The 23,988-nt window shown below is 41.2% G+C and overlaps 11 protein-coding genes across 11 annotated transcripts; 7 read left to right on the top strand and 4 right to left on the bottom strand.

Moving 5' to 3' along the window:
* Nucleotides 1-181: 181 nt before the first annotated feature.
* On the bottom strand, nt 182-1,063 carry BRX1 (Ribosome biogenesis protein brx1; the record flags this gene model as incomplete). Its single annotated transcript, XM_038921485.1, has 1 exon — nt 182-1,063. The coding sequence occupies one exon, from the start codon at nt 1,061-1,063 to the stop codon at nt 182-184; it is 882 nt and encodes a 293-aa protein (XP_038777413.1).
* Nucleotides 1,064-1,232: 169 nt separating this feature from the next.
* Nucleotides 1,233-1,958, top strand: FOA43_001164 (uncharacterized protein; the record flags this gene model as incomplete). The annotated part of the gene is made up of 2 exons (XM_038921486.1): nt 1,233-1,240; nt 1,262-1,958. The coding sequence occupies 2 exons, from the start codon at nt 1,233-1,235 to the stop codon at nt 1,956-1,958; spliced, it is 705 nt and encodes a 234-aa protein (XP_038777414.1).
* Nucleotides 1,959-2,241: 283 nt separating this feature from the next.
* On the top strand, nt 2,242-5,400 carry FOA43_001165 (uncharacterized protein; the record flags this gene model as incomplete). Its single annotated transcript, XM_038921487.1, has 1 exon — nt 2,242-5,400. The coding sequence occupies one exon, from the start codon at nt 2,242-2,244 to the stop codon at nt 5,398-5,400; it is 3,159 nt and encodes a 1,052-aa protein (XP_038777415.1).
* A 220-nt stretch (nt 5,401-5,620) lies between these two features.
* On the top strand, nt 5,621-10,534 carry FOA43_001166 (uncharacterized protein; the record flags this gene model as incomplete). Its single annotated transcript, XM_038921488.1, has 1 exon — nt 5,621-10,534. The coding sequence occupies one exon, from the start codon at nt 5,621-5,623 to the stop codon at nt 10,532-10,534; it is 4,914 nt and encodes a 1,637-aa protein (XP_038777416.1).
* A 449-nt stretch (nt 10,535-10,983) lies between these two features.
* FOA43_001167 (uncharacterized protein) lies at nt 10,984-14,748 on the top strand (the record flags this gene model as incomplete). Its single annotated transcript, XM_038921489.1, has 1 exon — nt 10,984-14,748. One exon carries the CDS (start codon nt 10,984-10,986, stop codon nt 14,746-14,748), a length of 3,765 nt encoding a protein of 1,254 aa, XP_038777417.1.
* Nucleotides 14,749-14,832: 84 nt separating this feature from the next.
* On the bottom strand, nt 14,833-15,798 carry NBP35 (cytosolic Fe-S cluster assembly factor nbp35; the record flags this gene model as incomplete). The annotated part of the gene is made up of 1 exon (XM_038921490.1): nt 14,833-15,798. One exon carries the CDS (start codon nt 15,796-15,798, stop codon nt 14,833-14,835), a length of 966 nt encoding a protein of 321 aa, XP_038777418.1.
* A 331-nt stretch (nt 15,799-16,129) lies between these two features.
* FOA43_001169 (uncharacterized protein) lies at nt 16,130-19,336 on the top strand (the record flags this gene model as incomplete). Its single annotated transcript, XM_038921491.1, has 2 exons — nt 16,130-16,137; nt 16,198-19,336. The coding sequence occupies 2 exons, from the start codon at nt 16,130-16,132 to the stop codon at nt 19,334-19,336; spliced, it is 3,147 nt and encodes a 1,048-aa protein (XP_038777419.1).
* Nucleotides 19,337-19,819: 483 nt separating this feature from the next.
* Nucleotides 19,820-20,305, top strand: HYR1 (peroxiredoxin hyr1; the record flags this gene model as incomplete). The annotated part of the gene is made up of 1 exon (XM_038921492.1): nt 19,820-20,305. The coding sequence occupies one exon, from the start codon at nt 19,820-19,822 to the stop codon at nt 20,303-20,305; it is 486 nt and encodes a 161-aa protein (XP_038777420.1).
* Nucleotides 20,306-20,384: 79 nt separating this feature from the next.
* On the bottom strand, nt 20,385-21,455 carry RIB1 (GTP cyclohydrolase II; the record flags this gene model as incomplete). Its single annotated transcript, XM_038921493.1, has 1 exon — nt 20,385-21,455. One exon carries the CDS (start codon nt 21,453-21,455, stop codon nt 20,385-20,387), a length of 1,071 nt encoding a protein of 356 aa, XP_038777421.1.
* Nucleotides 21,456-21,713: 258 nt separating this feature from the next.
* On the top strand, nt 21,714-22,256 carry FOA43_001172 (uncharacterized protein; the record flags this gene model as incomplete). The annotated part of the gene is made up of 1 exon (XM_038921494.1): nt 21,714-22,256. One exon carries the CDS (start codon nt 21,714-21,716, stop codon nt 22,254-22,256), a length of 543 nt encoding a protein of 180 aa, XP_038777422.1.
* A 24-nt stretch (nt 22,257-22,280) lies between these two features.
* FOA43_001173 (uncharacterized protein) lies at nt 22,281-23,324 on the bottom strand (the record flags this gene model as incomplete). The annotated part of the gene is made up of 1 exon (XM_038921495.1): nt 22,281-23,324. One exon carries the CDS (start codon nt 23,322-23,324, stop codon nt 22,281-22,283), a length of 1,044 nt encoding a protein of 347 aa, XP_038777423.1.
* Nucleotides 23,325-23,988: the final 664 nt, after the last annotated feature.

Here is a 23,988-nt window from a genome sequence, read left to right on the forward strand (position 1 = left end):
TCAAGATTGAAGCTGCCTCTCCAGAAGAGGAGGAGTTCATCAAGAAGTATTTATTGGACCATCAAACTTCTAAACAGTGAGAAACGCTATAGATTTATATTCCTATTATTATTCTCTATAAATGAAACTACTTGATATCTTTTGCTTTTTATTTTTAAATCTAATATAGTACACTCTTAGTTCACTCCTTGAAGAGGAAGTCGTTTGCCAACGGATCTGCCTTAAGAACCTCTTCTCTTTTCTTCAACTTTTTGTCCTGAGCATCCTGTTGTCTACCTCTGGCATGGGCTGCTGCCTGCTGCTTGAGCTGGGCCCGCACAACATTAGGAGAGATATATTGTTTGTTCTCAAAGATCTTAGGACCCCCAAAAGATCCCTCCAATATGATAATTGGAGTCAAAACGAGTCTGGGACCAATTTCCACCAAAGTGAGATCCTCATCACTCTGTTCATTTTCTTGAGACTCCTTAGACTCATTGATTTGATAGTTCCTTATCCAAACTTTTCCGTCTAGAATAGAAAATGTCATGACATGATCGACGAAAGGCTTTGACCTTCTAGCACGTGGAGGAACACCAAATTGCTGGATAAACATCTCCTTCATGAGCTGGTACTTTTCTTCGGTCTCAAACGTCTTGTCAAAAGAAAGAATAGGTCTTGAACCCTTGAGACAGTTTCCTGTGAAATCCAATTCGTCCATAGTATGCAAATTCTGAACAAAAAACTTGATAGTAGGTCCGTTAGGTGGTTTTGAAAGCCACATGTACAAGTCTTTGTGTTTTCTGCATTCAAAATACATGATATTGTTGCAATTGTACATCTCTGCAAGTTCATTCAACTCATACAAACTTTTCTTTGTGTCCAACTTGGGTTCTTTTCTAGAATGAGGCAATAGAGCGTTAATGTCTGCAATCAAATGACGGTGTCTGAAAACAATACCTCTTGAAGAAATTAGGAGAACTCTCTGTTTGTTCACTCTTTTTGGGCCAAAGCTACCAGCTTGAGGCTTTGAGATGCCTTTTGAATTTGTGTCCTGGGTTAGGGCTCTATATATGGCAGACATTGTATAGAAAGAACTGGACTAGATGAAGAAGTAGAAATGAAAGAAAAGGATTTTATTTTTAAAATTTTTCAAAGATTTTAGAAAAAGACAGAATGGAAAAAGAAAGAAAAATTCAAGGTTCGAACTTTTTACATCATAGTAAGCTGGCTAATGGTAATGATTGATGAGCATGAAGAGGTATTTTCCGGGACAAGGCAGGTATGAAAAGCCAGAATCTGAAAGTGAAGATAGTGAAAGTGAAGAAGGGGAGAGAAATATTAATATCGAGATCAAAGACAGAGAGGGAGGAGAAGGGGGTGAGGATGAACACAAGGATGAACACAAGGATGAACACAAGGATGAACACAAGGATGAACACAAGGATGAACACAAGGATGAACACAAGGATGAACACAAGGATGAACACAAAGATGAAGAGAACGAGGATGAAGAGAACGAGGATGAAGAGAACGAGGATGAAGATAACGAGGATGAAGAGAACGAGGATGAAGAGAACGAGGATAAAAAGAACGAGGATCAAGAAGATGATCAAGAAGATGATCAAGAGGACGATTCATCAGATTCAGGATCAGAAAGTCTTATATCTATTGCTAAGGTTAAATTTCGAACCAAAAAAAGAGATGAAAAACCGAAAACCCTGGAGGATAAGTCTCAAATCGAACGATCAGTGAAGACGATTGAACACAATTTAAATGTGGTAACGCGCTTGGAAACCCAAAGGAAACTTAAAGAGGGATGGGGAAAAGAAGAGGACGAGATAGTAGCTACATTGGACGATAAAGATACAGAGAAAGATAATGAAAAGGAGAATGAGCTCGAGCTATGGAAGCAGAGAGAACTTAATAGGATGAGAAGAGAGAGGCAAAGACTAATAGAAAAGGAGATGGCAAGATAACTGTATATATATAGATCGTCGATAGATCCGTCGATCCATGTGATTAAATCTATCTTAAGTAGCGCGTGCTACCAATAATCTGAACTGGAGAAATTCGCGTATTTCTTTTGGGATGGGCTCAAAGTTCGACGATCGAGGTACGAATAAGTGGAGAACATCGGAAAGTCAGTCTCTGTGCTTCTCCAATAAATTACTTTCACTGGCTGGAAAATCTTGATTAGTTAACTTTTTGAGAGATCAGTTTTGCTTTCTATTCTTTGCTACAACCCATTCTTCAGCAAACATGACTTCTACTAACGCTAGTACCGCCACTACTAGCCCTGGGACCGCCCCCAGAAAGAGAACTATTAGCTACATTGTAAACACAGCTGACCATGAACTTTTAGGGCATCACTCGCTCGGAGTTAATGCCTTAGAGTATGATAGTGGAAGGCACATGCTTATCTCCGGAGGAAGGGACGGAGTTGTGTCTACGTGGAAACCCCACGATCTTGCAGAAGAACCCGCAGAGCCATCCAATCCTTTCCTCTTATCCGAAGACTTCGACTCGGTCTACGACGATTCTGAAAAGATTAAACAGTACATTTCAGACAATTTGGATAACGAAGCAGAGATTTCAAAACTAGAGGAGTCCATCCGTGGTTGTTCACTTTCGGAAAGACAGCCTACTGCTACAAACTATCAACTATCAGACACAGGCCACTTGCATCTTGACTGGATCAACGATTTGAAGGTGCTTTCTTGTCGGCAACTTACTGTGGCTTCCTGCTCCAATGATACGTCCGTTAAGCTTTGGAATATTGAGGGAGAGCATCCTCAGGTTTCTACTTTGGGCTATCACGACGATTACGTGAAAACTTTGGCCTACACAAAGTCCCATAAGAACCAGTTGATATCAGGTGGTTTGGATAGATGCGTTAAAATATGGGACATGGTTACGCAAAGTTGCGTGGATTCATACCAGTTCCCACAGGAGAAAGGATCTGTGTACACAATGGATTGCTACAGAAATTTCATTATATGTGGAGGTCCAACTAATGTGTCGACTCTCTTTGATCGCAGAGACATGAAAAAGCCTATCAAGATGTTTATGGGACATACTGATACCGTGAGATGCCTTAAATTGGGTCCCAAATCCTTTCTTTCAGGCTCTTCTGACACTACTGTTCGGCTTTGGGATTTAAGGACCAATAGAACCATGCGTAACTTTGACATGCATGACTCTTCTGTCTGGTCTCTCTGTGTTCCAGGTGTTGATGAATCGAAAGAGACTCCTTCATTTGATCTTTTCTATTCTGGTGATCGTAACGGTCTCGTCCTGAAGACCGACCTAAGGGCTTCAGATTTGGATCCAGATTCTTCTGGTTTTGAAAAGCGTGACTATTTCAATGACAAGGTGAATTCTAGTCTTGGTATCTCTACCATAGTGGCAGATCTTGCGCAAAACTGTAGCCGTTGGAATCCACCCGGTGTCTTGAATATAGTCAATGGAGACAACAGTATTTGGGTAGCATCTACTGCAGATAAGGATAAATTTATCACAAACTGGAAGGTCCCAAATACGAACAGGTTGGTTCTTTATCAAGGCATCAAACTCTATAGGAACCTAAAAATTTTAGGGAGAGATGCCGCTTCCTCTCCTGCCGCCTCTCCTGAAGGAGCTCCTGCCTCACCCTCTGCATCTGCTTTGCAGCATATGGGATCTTCTGGCGCTTTCAGTCTTACGAGTCTCAGTAATGATACCAGTATCGATCTTGTGAGTCAATTTTCACATGATGATATGAATCAGATTGATGAAGCCCTTACATCACAGTTTATGATTGACAAGAATATTGATGGTAATATAGATGGGGATATTCAGAACAATCAAAATGATTTCAGTGATCCAAGTCCTGGAGCCGCAGATTTGCGGCTAAACACCTATTTTCTTTCTTTGAATGGTGGTCCTGATTCTGAGTATATCATTATCAACAACGAGAAAGGTCTTGACATCGCATATGAAAAGGTTCCAGATTATCTGGTTGATGTGATTGCGTATAATGATGAACCATTTCAAGCAATCAAGGGCTCTAACGGCCTCATTATGTCCAGAATGTTAAATAACAGAAGGCATGTGGCTACCATGGACCAAAATGGCTGTATCTATCTTATAGATATTGTGAGTGGTAAACTAATCAAGAAGCTAGAAAGTATCGATCAACCAATCGAAGAGACTGGATGCCTTGATATATCTGATCGCTTTGATGATATTAGTGATAAGTTCCAAACGGACGAAAGTCTTCCTCAATGGTGCTCTGTTCAAACAAAGGGAGGAATGCTCTTTGTTACTTTACAAGAATCCACTTTCACAAACTGCGAAGTTTATGACGACGAGCTTGCCCAAGCATATCCTGAATTTATACGGGAAGATGATGGTGATGATCCTATAAGGTATAATATAGGCAAAGTTGTTCTCAAATCACTTTTGTCTAATTTCACGGAAGAGATATTTACTGAGAAATTCGTTATCGGAAGAGAAAAGAGACGGAAGGATCGTAGGGAGGCGGAGGCTGGAGAAGCTTCTTCTGGAAAGAAGAGTCTGTGGAAAACAAGGAGGTCGAAAGACACCACAAAAGCATCCCCTTCCTCCTCAGTAGCCTCAATTCATCCTCATCCTCATCCTCCTCTTCCTTCTTTGTCTTCTTCGTCTTCGTCTCCTTCCTTGACTTCTTCTATCTCGAACGATAAACATAAGAAAAAGTTCTTTAGAATATCTTCTCATCACGGCAAGCAGTCTCCATACAGTGAGGAGAGAGATAATAATAACCAGGAGGAGGTAAATACAATGACACCATCTGAGGAGAGAGCCAAAAGGATCACAGAGGCTGTTCAGAAGTTTCAGACAACTGAACAATTGCTAGAGTGGATGGATGATCGTGGAATGAAGCATTCTGAACAGGCTGTCATCGTGCCGAGATTCCAGTATGACGGAAAAGTTTTAGTAACGATCAATGAGAACGTCAGATCCTTTGGTAATGACACGAAGACACTATTCTTAACACATCTGTCCAACATGAAGGCCAATACAGCCAAATTTGAAGAGTATTTACCAATTTGGGTGTCAAGGGCTATCTTATTGGGACGGTACCCGCATAAAGAGGTGCCCAAAGTAGGATTTACTGTGACACCGGATAAGGAGGCTTCACCAGAACTGGAATTTTTGGATTCTAGTAGACTTACAGCTTATAATCTGATGAGAATGGGCAAGGTTATTGAGTATGTCAAAGAGAAGCTTCCCGAAGAACAGAAAGGACTTGAACTCGAAGTATTATGCAGAGATCATCTTCTCCCTTTGAATGCTACGCTAAACACTGTCAAGATAAGAATTTGGAAGAGTAGCAGCGATGTAGGCTTGATTTTTAGAGTGAAAAGGCCTTCTTTGAATGAAAAAATAGAGACATAACTATCTGTACTTAATAACAAGTACTTGAACGATTTATTGAAAATAGATCGACCACATCGATCGACCGGAAAATTTTTCAGTATGAACCCCTAAAAATTTTTATATCCTCCTACTAGCTTCTTTTAAACTGCCTTTTTATCATCATCTTCTCTACAACATCAAGCTTTGATCCTTGTTTGCAGCAGTACACTGTATCGAGTTCAATTTCCAATCAACAAAAATGGATATGACAAAGCCTGTGGGCTCGGAAATCACTTATGTTGACTTCAGTGTTCTCACAACTGGGGAAATAAGAAAGCTTTCAGCAAAGCAAATCACAAATCCGTCAGCCTTTGATAGTTTGGGACATCCAGTTCCTGGTGGTTTGTACGATCTTGCGTTAGGTGCTTTTTTTCGTAATAACTGTGCTACATGCGGATTGTCTGAGAGGATTTGTCCGGGTCATCAAGGTCATATTGAATTACCTGTTCCCGTCTATAACCCTATGTTCTTTAGCAGGCTTTTTCTCCTTTCTCGTGGCTCATGTATTTACTGCCATCATTTTAAGATAAGATCTATCAAGTTGCATGCATACGAATGTAAACTTCGTTTAATTCAGTACGGCTTGATTTTAGAAGCTTCTCAGATAGATAAGCTGCAGGTTGACACTGATGGAGACGACGAAGCCGTTGAATATAATAAAAAAAGTCACGAGGCTCACAAGCTACCAGTTTCTCCGGCCGAATCTAACCTACTTCAGAAGAGAGAATTGTTTGTTTATGAATCCATCAATGCCGCTTTAAAGGATGGTCGTACCAGTAAGGGAGGTGTGTACACGGGTGCTATTCTTCAGGCTCGTAAGCAACTCATCAAAGAGATAGATAAGGAACTTGTTGCCAAATCTCGTTGTGAGAATTGTGGAATGCATTCACCCAAATTACGTAACGATGGCTACTCTAAGATCTTCGCTAATGCTCTTTCTCCTAAGGAAAGAGATGCTAACAGTACCAACATGTCTTTATCTGGCAATATTCTTGAGGGTGAGACTAGCGACACCGTCGAGATTGCCTCTGGAAAGGGTTCTCGTTATATCCTTTCCACTGAGATCCTTGGCTTATTGAAAGCTGTTTTTACTGTTGAGCAGCCTCTTGTGAAATGTCTGTTTCACTCGAGGCCCGATACTCCGAAGTTGGTTTCTGCTGATATGTTCTTTTTACATGTCTTGGTTGTCCCGCCTACGAGATTCCGTATGCCTCAAAGGCTGGGTGACGAGGTGCACGAAAACACACAGAATGAGCTTCTTTCCAAGGTTCTTACCACTAGTCTTTTGATTAAAGATTTGAATGAGCAGTTCCTTGGATTGCAGAAAGATATCACCGGAGAAGAAGAGAAAAAATTGATTTTCAATAGATTGATGAATGCTTTTGTTACTCTTCAAAACGATGTCAATGGATTTATTGATTCTAGTAAAAATCAGAATGCCGGTCCCTCGCAGACCCTCTTACCGGGTATCAAGCAGGCCTTGGAGAAGAAAGAGGGGCTATTCCGTAAGCATATAATGGGAAAACGTGTTAATTTTGCCGCCCGGTCTGTTATTTCACCAGATCCTATGATCGAGACGAACGAGATCGGTTTGCCCCCTGTGTTTGCTACGAAATTGACTTTTCCAGAACCTGTTACTTGTTATAATGTTGCTGAGATGAGACAGTGCGTTATCAATGGACCGGACAAATGGCCGGGAGCCACTGAGGTGCGCGATGAGAATGGCACCATCAGTTTGGTTGGTATGAACGAAGAGCAGAGGCAGGCCGTTGCCAAGCAGTTACTCACACCCTCAGGGGAAGGTAATGGTGTTGTGAACAAGCAAGTGCTTAGACATATTAGAAATGGCGATGTTGTTATTATGAATCGTCAACCTACTCTTCATAAGGCCTCCATGATGGGTCATAGAGTTAGGGTTTTGCCGAATGAAAAGACTCTTCGTATTCATTACGCGAATGGTGGTCCTTACAACTGTGACTATGATGGTGATGAAATGAACTTGCACTTTCCGCAAGGTGAATTGGCACGTGCAGAAGCCTACAATTTAGCTAATACAGATTCACAATACCTTACTCCTACTTCTGGTTCCCCTGTTCGTGGTTTGATTCAGGATCATCTTTCCACTGGTGTATGGTTGACTAATAAAGAGACCTTCTTCACCAGAGAAAAATATCAAGAACTTGTGTACGGATGTCTCAGACCTGAGCATAATGGACATGGGTTTGGCTCCGGTTCTTGGAGAGTGAAGACACTACCACCTACAATCTTCAAGCCCGTTCAATTGTGGTCTGGTAAGCAAGTGATATCTTCTGTCTTGCTTAACATCAGACCTGCCCACCTTCCTGGAGTTAATTTAGAGTCCAAGAACAAAATCAAGAACGAGTATTGGGGAGAAGGATCCCACGAAAATGAAGTCATTTTCAAGAACGGCCAATTAATTTGCGGAATTCTTGATAAATCTCAGTATGGTTCCTCTAAGTACGGTATTATTCACGCCATTCACGAGGCATACGGCCCAGATACAGCTCAGAGAGCGTTATCCTCCTTAGGAAGATTGCTCACCAACTACGAGCAGTGGATTGCATTTACCTGTGGTATGGATGACTTAGAGTTGACCACTTCGGGAAATACTGATAGGGATAGAATATTGTCTAAAGCCAAAGAGGTTGGTCGTAAAGCTGCTGCTGATGTTACCAACTTAGATGAAGATATTCCGGTGACCAACCCCGAGTTTCACAAACGACTTGAAGAGGTGTTGAGAGATGATGAAAAACATGCCATTTTGGATGCTGTTACTATGTCCAAAGTCAACGCTATCACTACCGAGGTGGTGGAGTCTTGCGTCCCCGCAGGCACTGTGAAGAAGTTTCCACAGAATTCTATGCAGGCGATGGCATTATCTGGTGCTAAAGGTTCTAACGTTAATGTGTCGCAAATTATGTGTTTGTTAGGACAGCAGGCTTTGGAGGGTCAGCGAACTCCAGTCATGGTTTCAGGTAAAACATTACCTTGTTTCAAACCTTTCGACACCGATGCTAGAGCTGGTGGTTATATCAAGAACCGTTTCTTTTCTGGAATCAGACCCCAGGAGTACTACTTCCATTGTATGGCAGGTCGTGAAGGTTTAATTGATACTGCTGTGAAGACTGCCAACTCTGGTTACTTGCAACGTTGCTTGACTAAACAGTTAGAAGGTGTTCATGTTGGTTACGATAACACTGTCAGAAACGCAGACGGAAGCCTTATAGAGTTCTTGTATGGTGGCGATGCTGTGGACGTAGTCAAGGAGTCCTACTTATTTAAGTTCAACTTCTTTTACGAGAATTATCAGGCTTTATTGCAGAAGTACAGTCCATCTAATATTGACAACTTGGACTCCGAAACTGCCGTTCATTACTCCAAGAAGTTCCGTAAAGAACTGAAGAGGCAGGCGGATGTTCCTGCATGGAAACAGTCATATGATCATGATCCTACAGTCTCCCTGTTCAACCCATCGAGATATTTGGGTTCTGTTTCTACACGTTTTGAGGAGGAATTGGACAAATTCATTGAGCAGAATAAATCTCTGTTCAAGAAGCATTCTGAAACTGGCGTCTCATCTAAGAAATTCAAAGCTCTTATGCAACTCAAGTATATGAGATCTCTTATAGATCCTGGTGAAGCAGTTGGTATTATTGCATCTCAGTCCATTGGTGAGCCGTCCACTCAAATGACTTTAAATACCTTCCACTTTGCCGGACATGGTGCTGCCAATGTCACTTTGGGTATTCCACGTCTTCGTGAGATTGTCATGACCGCTTCTTCTTCGATTAAAACTCCGCAAATGACTCTGCCATTGTTGACTGACGTTGATGAACCTGCCGCTGATGCTTTCTGCAAAACAATCTCCAGACTTACGCTTTCCGCGTTTATTGACGATGTCACGGTTACTGAAATTACTGCCGATCCTAATCAACCAGAGTCGAGACGTTCTTATGAAATCCGTTTGAAGTTCTTTGATTCCAAAGACTACAAGGAAGAGTATGATCTCACGAAGGAGGAGTTGGAAATCGTTGTTTCCGACGAGTTCCTTGCAATGCTCGAGAGTGAAATTGTTAAGGAGATTAGAAAACAGAAGAAAGTTGTTGAGGAGTTACAGGATATTGGACATGCTGTGGAGTCTAAAAGTGACGAGGTCGACGGTGCTCCATTGGGTTCACTTGATGATGATTACTCTGCACAGAAAGAAAAGAGTAAATCGAAGCAGTCTGCATCTTATGATGGTCCAGATGATGATGAACTAGAGGCTATCCGTAAGGCAGAGAAAAGCGATAGTGATACTGGCGCCGATAGCAGTATTGATATCAGCAGTGATGAAGATGATGATATGCAAGATGACGATGACGAGCCTATTGATGTTTCAAAGAAAACGCAGCTCAAAGGCAATTCTCACCTAGATATGTCAAAGGAAGCAATCAAGCGTGAACTTAAGGTTATTGACAGTCATGAATTTATCTCAGAGTTCAACTTTGACGACGACTCTGGCAAATGGTGCCAGTTCAAGCTTGAACTTTCCGGAGATACAGAGAAGTTGCTTATGGTGAACATTGTTGAGGAAATGTGTAAGAAGTGTGTGGTTCGGAGTGTTGCTCATATTGATCGATGCTTGCACGAGGAAGGATCAAGAGATTTGGTCACAGAAGGTGTTAATTTCCAAGCTATGTGGGAGCATGACTCGTTCATCGATGTTAATGCCATTCGTTCTAATGATATCGCCGCCGTTCTTCATGTCTACGGTGTGGAAGCAGCAAGAAACACTATTGTTAATGAAGTCATAAACGTGTTTGGCCGTTATGCCATTGAGGTCTCTTCAAGACATTTGGACTTGATTGCCGATTACATGACCAGAGATGGTAGTTATTTGGCATTCAATAGGCAAGGTATTGACTCTTGTACCTCTGACTTTATGAAGATGTCTTACGAAACGACCTGCCAATTTCTTACGAAAGCCGTTCTCAATGGAAATAGAGAACAGCTTGAGTCTCCATCTGCCCGACTTGTCATCGGTAAATTGAACAAGGTTGGTACCGGAAGCTTTGATGTCTTGGCTAAGATGCCCGTCAGAGCCAACTAATGACTGAAACGCTGTATATCACAAAGATATAGATATCTATGTATTAATAACTAAACCTAATTCTATATTGGAAGATAATCTAACCAACCTCTGTATTAGGTAAGCCAGACATTATCCATGTTGAAAATTAATATTTACCATACAGATCAGTTGAGAAGTCCTTTACTTGCATATATGGCTATATTCTAATTCTTTTCGGTTGTGATCGAGTTTCTCTCGCTACCCTACGGGAAATAATGGAGTCCCACATAAAGCTTCTCCTTACAGTAAGGATCAGAGCAGAGATTGAGAGAAGACAAATCTTGAGAAGAAAAAAATATTCAAGAAATATTTTGAGAATATTTTCAAAGCGAGATTTCTCACTACGCTTAGCCGATTCGAAACAAAGCCGAAGAGTTTATAAAGTATCACAGTGCATCCTTTGAATAGAACGCAAGAATCTAGTGAATATGTTTGGATCCAATTCATTGTTTGGTAATTCCAACGGTAATTCCAATGGTAATTCCAACAACGTTAACAACGTCAATGGAAATATGAGTAACATGAGAAACAACAATGGGACAAATACATTTTCATTTGGATCCAACAGCCAGGCCAACAAGCCGACGGGAGGATTCTCCTTTGGGGGTAATAATCAAACGAATAATGGAATCAGTAACGGCGGTAGTAACGGTGGTGGTACATTATTTGGAGTGAACAAAAGTGCAAGTAAACCATCTGGATTGTCCTTTGGCTTCAACAACAACAACAATAACAACAACAACAACAACATCAACACCAACAACATCAACACCAACAACATGGGCTCATCATTATTTGGCTCAAAGCCAAATGCGAATATTTTTGGAAATTCACAGACTGGCCAGACAAGACTGAATACTTTGAATCAAGGGCTGAGTGGAAGTATGATGCAACAGCAGCAACAAGAACAACAGCAACAACAGAATCCATATAGTAGTGGCTTGGCCAGTATGACAGCGAATATTTCCGAGATGCCCAAGTCATTAACATCGCCTGCTTCCACTGATGATCCCAAATTGAAGCGAAAACGGTCTACGTCATCTACACTGTCGGTTCCGGTACACGAATTCGCAGGGAGAGCGGGTTCCCTTCCATTTCTTGGTAGCTCAGGAGAATCTTTTAAGAAGATGGGTGGATACTCGGTGGAGAACGTTTCTGGTCTTTTCTCTGGGGCCAGAACTTCTGCTGATGCTCAGAGTATACCGAATAATGATACAACCAAGGGCCAAACGAAGGATGAGCTGGCTGCTTATAGTCAACTGCATAACGTTCCAATCAAGAAGTTCGAGTACAGAAGATTAGTGATTAGACATTCTAGAGATGCCTTTAAAAATTATAAAGAGATCGATGCCAATCAGGTATTACTTAAAAAGATTAATGTCAAATCGGTTGTTGCTTCAGGACGGTCTGTCTCTGATTTTAGACCTCCGAATAAGAAGCTGAAGTTGGAAACGGAGAATGTGAAAGAAGATGGCCATGAAATGGGGGAAAGTATCACACCGAACGAAAATCAACTTGTTGTTGAAGTGAGCGATGGTCCTCCCAAGACGGATGAGATTAGTGAAGATAAAAATGACGGTGGCTATTGGTGTTCTCCGTCCATTCAGGAACTTTCAGAGATGCCTTCTGCCGACTTGACTAGTGTTGAAAATTTCACTGCCGGAAGAAGGGGCAATGGACAAGTTAGCTTTCGAATGCCTGTTGATCTTTCTGATTTCCAAGGCTGTTGGGACCTCTTACTAGGCAATACAATTGAATTCAGAAAGAAAGTGTTGTGTATATATGAAAAGTCTGATCCGAAACCTTTGCCCGGTAACGGATTAAATGTTCCTGCGACTGTTACCATTGAAGGATGCTATCCAAAGGACAAAATAACCAAAAATGTGATTAAAGATCCCCAGTATCCTGGATTGACTGGGCATATCTTTAGATTGAAGAACATGGATGGGGCTGAATTTCTTAATTATGATCCTGTTAACGGTGCTTATACATTTGGCGTCGAGCATTTTAGTATTTGGGGTATGGTTGATGAGGACGATGATGATCCTGAACTGGTTGCGAAATGGCGGGAACAGCAGACGAGGGAGCGCGCGTTAAAAGAAAACGGAGATCAAATGAACAAGACTGCCTTGGAGAATGCCAATAAATATCAAGAGAGCTTTATTCAGGAAACGCAAGAGATGCAGGGTGAATGGGAACTCACTCGTTCAAGAAAGCAAGAAAACGAGGGGGAAGCACAGCATGAATCACCTGCAGAACCTGAAGTTGATGATGATATGGAGCTGTTAGAGACCTCTGTTGACGAGCCGGTGGACTTTAATAACTTAGTTCATGTTCGAGCTTATGAACCTGAAGTTAATGATATCGATATGATGGCCATAAAGCATGATACAGAGTATCCCGTGAACAAAAACTGGGATGAGCAGCTTGCTTTGTCGTCTGGATTTTGCTCTGTATTCAACAGGGATTTATTAAAGGCTAAGAATGTTAGCATGGATGCCAAAACTATGAATCAGATTCTCTTCAAAGATCAGAAGTCTTCAGAACTTCAAAAGGGTGTCACAGAAGTGCCTAAAAACTTTGATCTTCTTCCACAGTATAGGGAAGTTTTAGGTTTTGAAATATCTAGAGTCTGTTTTCAGGAGAGATCGAACAGTAACTTCCCTGCAGTGAAGTTTGATCAGAGTGTTTCACTCAACTCCACGTTGCACGGATTTGAAGGTACCACTAACTATGAATGTTGGCACTTTTTGGCTATCTTGTTTGATGACAATTATTGCTCAGCACATTTGGAATCAATGGACGTCGTCTTCTGTGAGCACAAGCTTACGTTGAGAGGGACTGTCTTGGATTTGAAGCGTCGTGAACTACTCAGTGTTTGGCTACTCAAGCTGGGAGGAGATACCACGAGATCCATAATGAAGAAGGGAGCATTGCGTGATCCTCTTGAAGAAATATACAACTTGCTCTGCCTGAACAGACTTGGTGATGCAGTGAAAGTTGCACTCAAGATGGCTAGTAGTCATATTTCCGTGTTAATTAGCGCTCTTGGCTCCAATGATTCTATGGTCAAAAATCTAGCTTCAGGCCAACTTGCTGAATGGTCCAAGACAGGCACAGCTCAGTACATTCCGCGTCCTATTTTGAAAGTTTATAAACTCTTATCTGGTGCTATTCTTTCGGATGATTATGTTCCTCACCTTGAAGGCTTGAGCTGGCCTACAGTTCTCTTTTTGCTGCTAAAATATGGTGATACAAACAAGCCTATAAGCGAAGCTTTAAGTTCCTTCTTCAGCTATGCCGAGTCTACTCCATCATTATCACCATCAGCTGACGATAGCGATTTTATTTACTACCAACTGATTAAGATATTTACTGGTCCAAAGGAGGTACTTAATAATTTTGACATTGAGCTGCAGTTCATGCTAGTGAAAAAGCTCAATCTCCTCTTGAACGTTGAACCAGTTGTCTCTGATAAGATTTGTGAATGTCTTGCCGAGAAGCTTGTGACATTTAAAGACTACCGTGGGGCTATATTTGTCTGCGAACATTTGACTGATGATTCTAAGGCAGATCAAATGATAACCAAAATTGTTCAGGAGCATATAGATACTTTGGGTTTCCTAACTAGCAACGAGAAGCTTCAAGAACTTCATAGAACGTTAGGAATTCCATTGGATTTTTTGAATGAGGCCAGAGCCCTTCGATTCTCCAGCAAGGGAGAGTACGAGTCCGCAGCGAGGTCATTAATTGATGCTCATAAACTTGAGATGGCTCATAAACTCACTTTAGAGAGAGTGGCACCTGAATATGTTATTGGCGACTCAAATTTTACTCAATTCAAAGATATACTCCGTCACTTCAAACTGCTTTCTAACTGGAGTATAGGGGGAGAGCTCTACTATGATTATGTCAAACTTATTGGGATGGAAATCAGTAAGGATATAGGCTTGGACAACAATAATAGTGTGAAGCTGTTGGTAAGCAAACTGCTAAATACCCTACCGATGTTGGAGGAAGCCAACTTCCAGGTCAAAGTAGCTAAGACTATAATGTGCAAAAGAATAATAGGGCTAATATTCAACTTTGCTCTTGATTACACAGCCCCTCAGCTACTTTCTTTGAATCTTCCGCCAAGTGAGATGAACTATCTTAAGCATAAGCTTCCTGTTTCAAACAGTATTGAGAAATGAACTACATAGCATTGTAAAAACCATAAATATCACACCAGTGACTAATCATAAAAATACATTATCATTTATTACCCGAAATTAACCCTATTCTGCTGCTCCCTCTATTTCATCTCTTAAAGAGTCGACGACATCTAGAATCGCCTCCGAAGCGGGCGAATCCGGATATAGATCCAAGAAAGATTGACCAGAATCGCAGCTTTTGCCTATACGTGGATCTAAAGGAACGCTGCCAAAGAACTTGATACCAAGATCTTGAGCCAACTTTTTTCCACCCCCAGTAGTTGGCTTAAAAATTCGTGATTTCCCTCCGCAATTAGGGCAAACAAAACCAGACATGTTCTCAACCAAGCCAAGAACCTTTATTCCAGCCTTCCGACAGAAATCAACCTCTTTACGCACATCCAAAAGAGCGACTTCTTGAGGGGTGGTCACCACAAGGGCGCCATCTATTCCACTGTCCTTCAAAAAAGTGGAAACTGACAAATGCTCATCAGTGGTTCCTGGAGGAGTATCTATGATGAGATAATCCAAATTACCCCAGTCGACATCCTTTAGAAACTGTTTAATCAAACCAGTCTTCTTCTGTCCTCTCCATATCACTGCCGAGTCCTGATCAGGAAGCATGAACTGAATGGACATCATACCAAGATTATCAGCCACATAAACAGGAGACCATCCTGAATTGGATTCATGTACGCTTTCCTTTTCACATCCAAGCATTTTGGGTAGTGAAGGCCCACATATATCTAAATCCATAGCCCCTATCTCAAGCTCTTCATCGGCAGCCAAAGCCCACGATAACATCGAGGTAAACGTCGACTTTCCGACTCCTCCTTTTCCTGAAAGAACAAGAAGTTTATGCTTTACCGTAGATAATCTTTCGTTTATCAATGGAATATCGGGATCGGGACCATGAGGTAGAGAAGAACATATATCCTTGTTAGCACATCCTTGACATGCATCCGCTTTACCGGCACTGTTACTCTCTGGACCAGGACAGTGTTCCGGCTCTGGTGCAGAAAGCTTATTCGCTTTTTCGATGGCAATCATAATTAAAGATACGAGACAATAGAGAAGGAAACAGGGGCGTCTATCAATAAATAGAGAAACTGTCAAAGGGCGATCAATGTATATCCTCATGGTGTAGGGATGCTGCCTTTTAGAGAACCGCTTCAACCCTCTCTTCAATTATTTTAGAGAGACGGCAAAAGTGAAAAACGCGCTTCAACTTTTTCGAGAACCTGATCCACCCACACGACGTTTGTTTCATTATCGTACCGTACTTGCTGTTGCATTTGGATTGAGCCTATCTTCTTAAGAAGGACGAATTTGGGTTTCTCAATCAAAGTTATTTTATTATTTAAAATCTCTTCCGTTTATGATGACCCAGTCTGAAGTACGAGGACCTCAAGAGTCCACCGAGTCGACTAGATCTGACAACAATAATAGTTCCACAGCCGACATGAATTTATTACATACGGCTCAGGATGGATTACCACTCACTGATAATATTAAAGAAGTTATTCCTATTGGTTACAGCCCTTCAATTTACCCGGGATCCAAGCATACGTTTACTCCGAAGGAGAAACATAGTTTTTACTTTGCAAAAGAAGGTAAGAAGAAATTCAACGCCAATGAAACTGCGCAGAGATACAAATATCTTTTAGATATCTCAGATGTATTCAGCAAATTCTTAATTTCCAAATCAGAAAAAGATTCACGTTTTGCTGAGGTGTTGCACACTCTACAGAAAGAGAAGGCAGCGGAAACGAAGGCCGAGAACAGGAGACAGAGAAAAACGGAAAAGGAGGAGGACGAAGAACTTTTAAGAGAACAAAATGAACCTGATGTCAGCGATGAAAAGACATTTGAATTTACTGATAGTCCTGCGTACGTCAATGGATTGCTAAGAACGTATCAAGTTCAGGGTCTAAACTGGTTAATCTCGTTGGATGCAAATCACCTTTCTGGAATATTGGCTGACGAGATGGGTCTTGGTAAAACTTTGCAGACCATTTCGTTTTTGGGATACCTTAGATACATAAGAAAGATTCCCGGTCCTCATTTAATCGTGGTTCCAAAGTCTACTTTGGATAATTGGAAAAGAGAATTCACCAAATGGACGCCGGAAGTCAATACGGTAGTGCTAACAGGTAATCGGGAAGAAAGAACTGAGATCATTAAGGAGAGAATTATGTCATGTGATTTTGATGCTTTGATTTCTTCTTATGAAATCGTCATTCGTGAAAAAGCTATATTGAAGAAGTTCAACTGGAGGTATATTGTAGTGGACGAAGCACATAGATTAAAGAACGAAGACTCTCTTTTATCCCAGATCATTAGAATGTTCCATTCGAAGAATAGATTGTTGCTCACCGGTACTCCCTTGCAAAATAACTTACATGAGTTGTGGGCATTGTTAAACTTCTTACTGCCAGATATCTTTTCTGACTCTGAGACTTTTGATGATTGGTTTTCCGGCGCAAAGGAGGTTGAAGATGAGAGTGACAGACCGAACCAGGATTTGGTCGTTCACCAGTTACATAAGGTTCTTCAACCGTTCCTTCTTAGACGGATCAAATCAGATGTGGAAAGGTCTTTGCTTCCCAAAAAGGAGTTGAATGTCTACGTTGGAATGTCAGACATGCAAAAGAAATGGTATCAGAAGATATTAGAGAAGGATATAGATGCTGTCAATGGGGCCAACGGTAAGAAAGAATCTAAGACAAGATTGCTCAATATAGTTATGCAATTGAGAAAATGCTGCAATCATCCTTATTTGTTTGATGGTGCTGAGCCTGGTCCTCCTTATAGTAACGATGAGCATTTGGTGTATAACTCTGGTAAGATGCTTGTGTTGGATAGACTATTGAAGCGACTGAAGGCGCAGGGATCCAGGGTGTTAATATTTTCCCAGATGAGTCGTATGCTTGATATTTTGGAGGATTATACTGTTTTCCGTGGCTGGAAGTATTGCCGAATTGATGGACAAACGGATCACGCGGATCGTATAAAGGCTATTGACGATTATAATGAACCAGGATCCAGCAAGTTCTTATTCCTCTTGACCACGCGTGCTGGTGGTTTGGGAATAAATTTGACATCTGCCGATGTTGTTGTTCTATACGATAGTGACTGGAATCCCCAGGCCGATTTGCAGGCTATGGACCGTACACATCGTATAGGCCAAAAGAAGCAGGTGAAAGTGTTTAGATTTGTGACCGAAAATGCAATTGAGGAGAAGATTATAGAGCGTGCATCTCAAAAATTGCGATTGGATCAATTGGTAATTCAGCAAGGACGACAGCTGGCTTCTCAGGATCATAAAACTAACTCTAAGGAGGCATTATTAACGATGATTCAACATGGTGCTGCCAATGTATTGAGAACCCAGAACGGCGAAGGGGACGACGGCAACGTGAAGAAGGAGATGAGTGATGACGAGATTGAGAGAATCTTGCAGCAATCAGAGAAGAAGACGCATGAGCTGAAATCAAAGTTTTCATCTTTGGGTTTTGACGACTTGCAAAACTTTACTTCTGGTGATTCTGTGTACGAATGGAACGGCAAGAATTTCGAGAAGAAGAAGCCTTCGACCGCGGACAGTACAGGATTGGGTATTGGCGCATTTTCGTGGATTGGTCCTGCGAAAAGGGAAAGGAAAAGCAACTATTCTGTTGACCAGTATTACAGAGAAGTGTTGAATACGCATGGAGGAAGTAAACCACATATCGAAAACAGAGATATTAGACAACCAAAGCATCTCAACCTGTATGATCATCAGTTCTATCCTACTCAGTTGTGGATGTTACACGACATGGAAATGAATCATTATAGAAAAGTTGTCAAGCAAGGGGCGGAATTGGTCAAAGGTCCTAAACAGACAATGATGCTACGAAAGTTGGACCAGCAATTGGACCAAGCAGAGATTGATCACTCTCGGGCGTTAACCCCAAAAGAGGAAGAATTAAAGCAGGAACTACTTGATCAAGGATATGGAAATATGTTGAGACGTGATTTCTTTCAGTTTATTGGAGCCTGTGCGAAGTATGGACGAAACAATATGGAGGCTATTGCTTCGGAGTTTCCAGAGAAGACGCTAGAGGAGGTGAAAGAGTATGCTGGTGCATTTTGGGAAAACTTTCGCGAAGTGGATGGCTACGAAAGGCAATTGGGACATGTCGAACAGGGTGAAGATAGAATCCGAAAAAACATCATACAAAAAGAAATGCTTAGAAGGAAAGTCAGCCAGTACGAGTACCCAGTAGAGGAATTGAAGCTCAAATATCCACCACATAGCGCTTCTAAGAAGATGACGTTCAACGAAGATGAAGACCGGTTTCTTATCATTCAGATGTTTCGAATTGGGATTGATAATCCGGACATTTACGAGTTGATACGTCAATCCATCAATGATAGCCCTATGTTTAGATACGACTACTTTTTCAACAGTCGAACAGCCACGGAGTTGAACAGGCGGTGTATTACAATATTAAGCTCTCTTCAAAAAGAGTTTGCGAAACAGCTTCCCGAATGGAAGCGTGAGAGTAGTAGTGTTCCTGAGAGAAAGACCAAGAGAAGAAGATGAGAGAATCGGCAACTTTGCCGCGATTGTTCAGCACATGATGCTCATTGATGGAGAAAAATACCGCGCTACAAATAATTGATTGCGTTCTAGTTTCTCATCCTATAGGTCTCGAATTCGAAGAATTACTAAGCATCTAGGCTTACTCTGTAGCTTATTCAGCTAAGTAGAAAGCAGAAAACCAACCGTAAGATTATGGGGCCTGTCAATATTTGTAATCGTTAAACGTCAATTAGAAGTGTCGGATGGTGAGCCTAGATGTGGGTGGCATGACGACCGCCTGACTTCTCTTCATAAATCAGGTAGTAATTATGTTTAGCATCCTAAATGATCCCGTTCCCCCCACAGGACAAAAAAAGAAACCAAAAATTTAAAGACAGGTGCGAGAGCATTGCAACTATTCGGACTTGGGTGGCAATATAAATAGGATTGAAGATCCTCTTATATTCTCACAGTTAAAATAAAGTGTTAATATACCAATTAACTATGTCGAAATTTTATGACTTCACTCCTACCGATAATACCGGTAAACCATTTCCCTTTGCAGACCTTAAAGGCAAGGTTGTACTTGTGGTGAACACTGCTTCTAAGTGTGGTTTCACCAAGCAGTATGCGGAATTGGAACAGATCTATGAGAAGTATAAGGATCAGGGTTTTGTTATCGTTGGATTCCCTTGCAACCAATTTGGTCATCAGGAACCAGGCTCTGCTGAGGAGATTGCAACTTTCTGTAAAGTGAACTTCGGTGTTACATTTCCATTGATGAAGAAGATTGACGTCAATGGCACTAATGCCGACCCTATTTACGTGTGGTTGAAAGACCAAAAACCGGGATTGTTGGGCTTCAAGGGTATCAAGTGGAACTTTGAGAAGTTTTTGATCAATAAGAAGGGTGAGGTGTTCCAAAGATATTCATCGGTGAAGACACCTGGAAACATTTCAGAGGATATTGAAAAGTTATTGAAACAATGATTAAGTATTTTTAAACTATGTTCTATTATTATTATATATGCGATTTTTCATCTATATGCAGGCTGAGTTTATCATTATATTACTGAGTGGGCTTACTCAACAGGTGTCCCATTCTTTCTATCTTGGTTCTCAAGTATCCTTCAATTTCCTTGGATTCAATACCTTTCCTCTTCTGCCATGCTAATGGAATCATAGGCACTCTCTCCACAACCTTAACCAGTCTCTTCTTCCCCTCCACAGCAATAATTTTATCAGGATTGTTTGTAAGTAATCTGATATCAAATAATCCAAGATCTATAAGAATAGCTGTGGCAAGTGAATAACTTCTCTTATCTGCGGGATGTCTTAGAATCAAATTGGCCTGAACAGTATCCGAACCTAAATCCTGCAAATTGTAAGCCTTTAACTTCTCTCCTAATCCTATACCACGTCCTTCTTGACGCAAGTAAACTATGCAGCCATGACCATTCTGTCCCATTAGCCTACCGGCCTCATCAAACTGTTCTCCACAGTCACATCTGGCACTCCACGCCGTCTCTCCAGTGTAGCATTCAGAATGTATTCTCACCAATGTAGGCCCTCTATGAATCTGGGCTTCATCGTCAATAATATTTCCTTCCCTATCAAAATGAATCTCAAGTCCCAATTTCTCATCCTTATCGGCATTGGTTCGTCCTGGATACAATCTACCCACGTAGGCACCCCGAGTCATTCTATCTGACTGAGTTTCGCCCAACTTTCTTTTGAACAATGATCTTGACCTGATGTCCTCTCCAAAAATTATCGCCAAATGTTCCTTTTTGTCCACGTTATTCGAGTACATGTGCAAAAAAATCTCTGGCCCTTGAGTAGTTGGAATCCTAGCACGCGCTATACATTCAACTTCAGGAAGCAAATCGGGTAGCTGGTTTCTCTTGGCTTCAATCTCGTCATCAGAAATCAATGTATCTACATTGTGACTGAGCATCTCTTGTGCAGTTCGGTGATGGTGAGCTGTTGCATTGTGATAACCTTCCTCCTCAAACTGTCTTAGCTCTTCTTCTGCCTCTGATTCTGTAGGAGTGATTGTAGGCGAAACAAGGGGCATGTTCGCAAACATATCCTCGGCAGAGGGCACACTTAAAAGGGCGGCCGGTTGTGTAGTGGTCATGGTGAAACAAAAGTATATATATATACCTCTAAGAAAGATAATTGTGGCACTAACATCTTTCCATTCGACATTATTTTTCACCCCAAATCTCTTTCCTTTTAAATCTCGGTGAGATGTTTGTTCTCCGCGAGGAAAATAAGGATGGAAAAAGAAAGCATGAGAGAGAGAGCTGACAAATGAGCCTCGCCATTATGTAATGTTGAATTCTGGCAAGTCAGATTTAGTAATACAGAGCTCTTTATACATTTTTGCAATCAGATGACTCTCTCAGAAAGGCAGGAATGGATTTTAGGGGGATCTTTGGTTCTTGGTGGATTGGCACTCTACATCCAATCTTCAAAGCACCCATTAATTAAGCCTACCAAGGTAGTCTATCCGCCTAAAAATGGAGGATCTCCTAATAATAGAATCTATCAAATAATTAGAGATCCCTCGGAATTAGACCCTCTACTTGTTACAAAGGCACCTCTTTTATTGAACTTTGTCAGATTGGGCGAACCTGCTTCTAGTAAACTCACCATTTCTTTGCAAAAGATCGTGAGTACGGACATGGTCAAGGAAAACAAGGCGGTTAGTATGGTGAGCGTTGAATGCGATGGGACGGAAAATATTCCGCTAGCAGTTAAATACGCAATCAAGGAGATTCCCTCAATTTTGTGCCTTGATAAACAGCTTCCGGCGGGTAACTACGTAGATTTGGACTTGAACCGGGATCCCCAGAATACCGAGGTGAAAGTGGAACAGTTAACACAATGGGTTCGGGAACACGCTAAGGATATCACGGATGATCAGCACAATTAATTAGGGTATATAAAACGTTCTTATTTATGCATTCCATGCTTGAACTATCTTATCGTAAAAACTGCAGGTAACTACCAAATCGTCTTTCCAATCTCCCCCATAGCAGATACTGCTATGATCACCTTTGAAATAGTTTTTCACCTGGATGTCATCTCCTGTATCTGCATTGTAAGAAAGCATTTTAGCACCGTCATACATGCAGCACGATAACACTCTACAATCCTTCTTCGAAACGCCATAGGGGCTAGGAATTAACTTCCATACACCACCATCTAAATCTAATGATTGTTTCACCCTTGGAAAGGCAGAGCCACGACGTCCTACTTCTCCAGGAATGTATCTAAGATCTATCGATCTTACATGATCGTCGTATGATCCCGTCCACACCGTGTAAAGAGATGAAGGACACCAATCTTTAGAAGACGCAAGAATCGAAACTACTCCAGCAGTATGAAAGGTACTGTTGCTGAAAATGGCAGCCTCTGGACTCCGAATGTCGTGAATAAGTATCTTTCTATCGTCACCTCCTGAGATAACTAAGTATTCCAATCCAGGCTGTGAACAGAATTCCCCATACCAACACTCTAAATCGTGTGATGTTCCCATTGTTTCCATCTGGTTATTATTTATATCATACACGGAACATAGCCCTGTAGTAGTTGTGAGAACCAGTTTGTGGGGAATTGCTTTGTGATAGTTGATGGAAGTGATTAAAGTTTTTGAATCATATATCTGATTATCCATAATCTTCGATAACACAGTCGGATCTTCTGGATCAATCTTCCAAATAATGAAGTTCCCTGTTGAGTGACAGCTGCACATTATTCCAGGTTCAAGAGGATCCATTTTTAAGTCGAGAATAGCTCCTTTGGTACTGTAATCCCTCACTTTCTTGAAATTTGTTCCATTACTGTCATGCTGCCAAACCTCAATTGACCCATATCTATTGTCTCCTTCCACTAGCTTATACGTACCCAAATAGACCACATTTTTGTAGATTCTTAAACAGCACGGAGGAAGATCTGTTTTGAACGCAGATAATCTCTGAAGTGGTGGCGCAGACGACATATGCAAAAGAAAAAAGTCAGCAATCAGCAAAACGGATGGATAACCTGCAATTGGGTTAACGCTTCTTGTTTATACCTAGACACCCTGCTTTACCCCCATACTATGTCGCAACTGAAGATTCTTCATTCTTTGAAAAAGTTGAGAGCACCCTTAAATTAGCCGTTCATCTTCAAAAAACTTTCTTGAATCCGCTCTCATTTTTGTAGTCACCATCATTTCTTACGCGGCTTAATCCACCTCGTACTTCCTTTCTTACGGTGCATAACTACCTGATTTGTTAGTCTTTGTTGGCTAATTCATCATGTGCTCTCTATCCCTCTAATTTATAAGTTAATCCATTTTTTTATTTCCGTCTCTGCATTTGTATATCAGCTGCTGTACGATGTTCCCGTCATTCTCTTTTATTTTATTTCGATTTATTTGCTGGTAGAGGTAAATTTAACAGAAATAGGTAACTTCATGACACCGTCTGCTAAAAACCTGACAGAAAAGTCAACTACTTCGCTGATCATATATAGAAACCATCAGTTCAGCAATTTCATATAAATACGTTTTCAGCCCTGGGATGCTTTACCTCATACTGGAAAAAGTGTATATACAGAGAGAAGAGCTTTACCACGTCACTATCTAAAGAGACTTCTACTTTTTATTTCCGTATGTGACT

Source organism: Brettanomyces nanus, chromosome 1, assembly GCF_011074865.1.
Source record: "Brettanomyces nanus chromosome 1, complete sequence".
Classification (NCBI taxonomy): Eukaryota; Fungi; Ascomycota; class Pichiomycetes; order Pichiales; family Pichiaceae; genus Brettanomyces; species Brettanomyces nanus.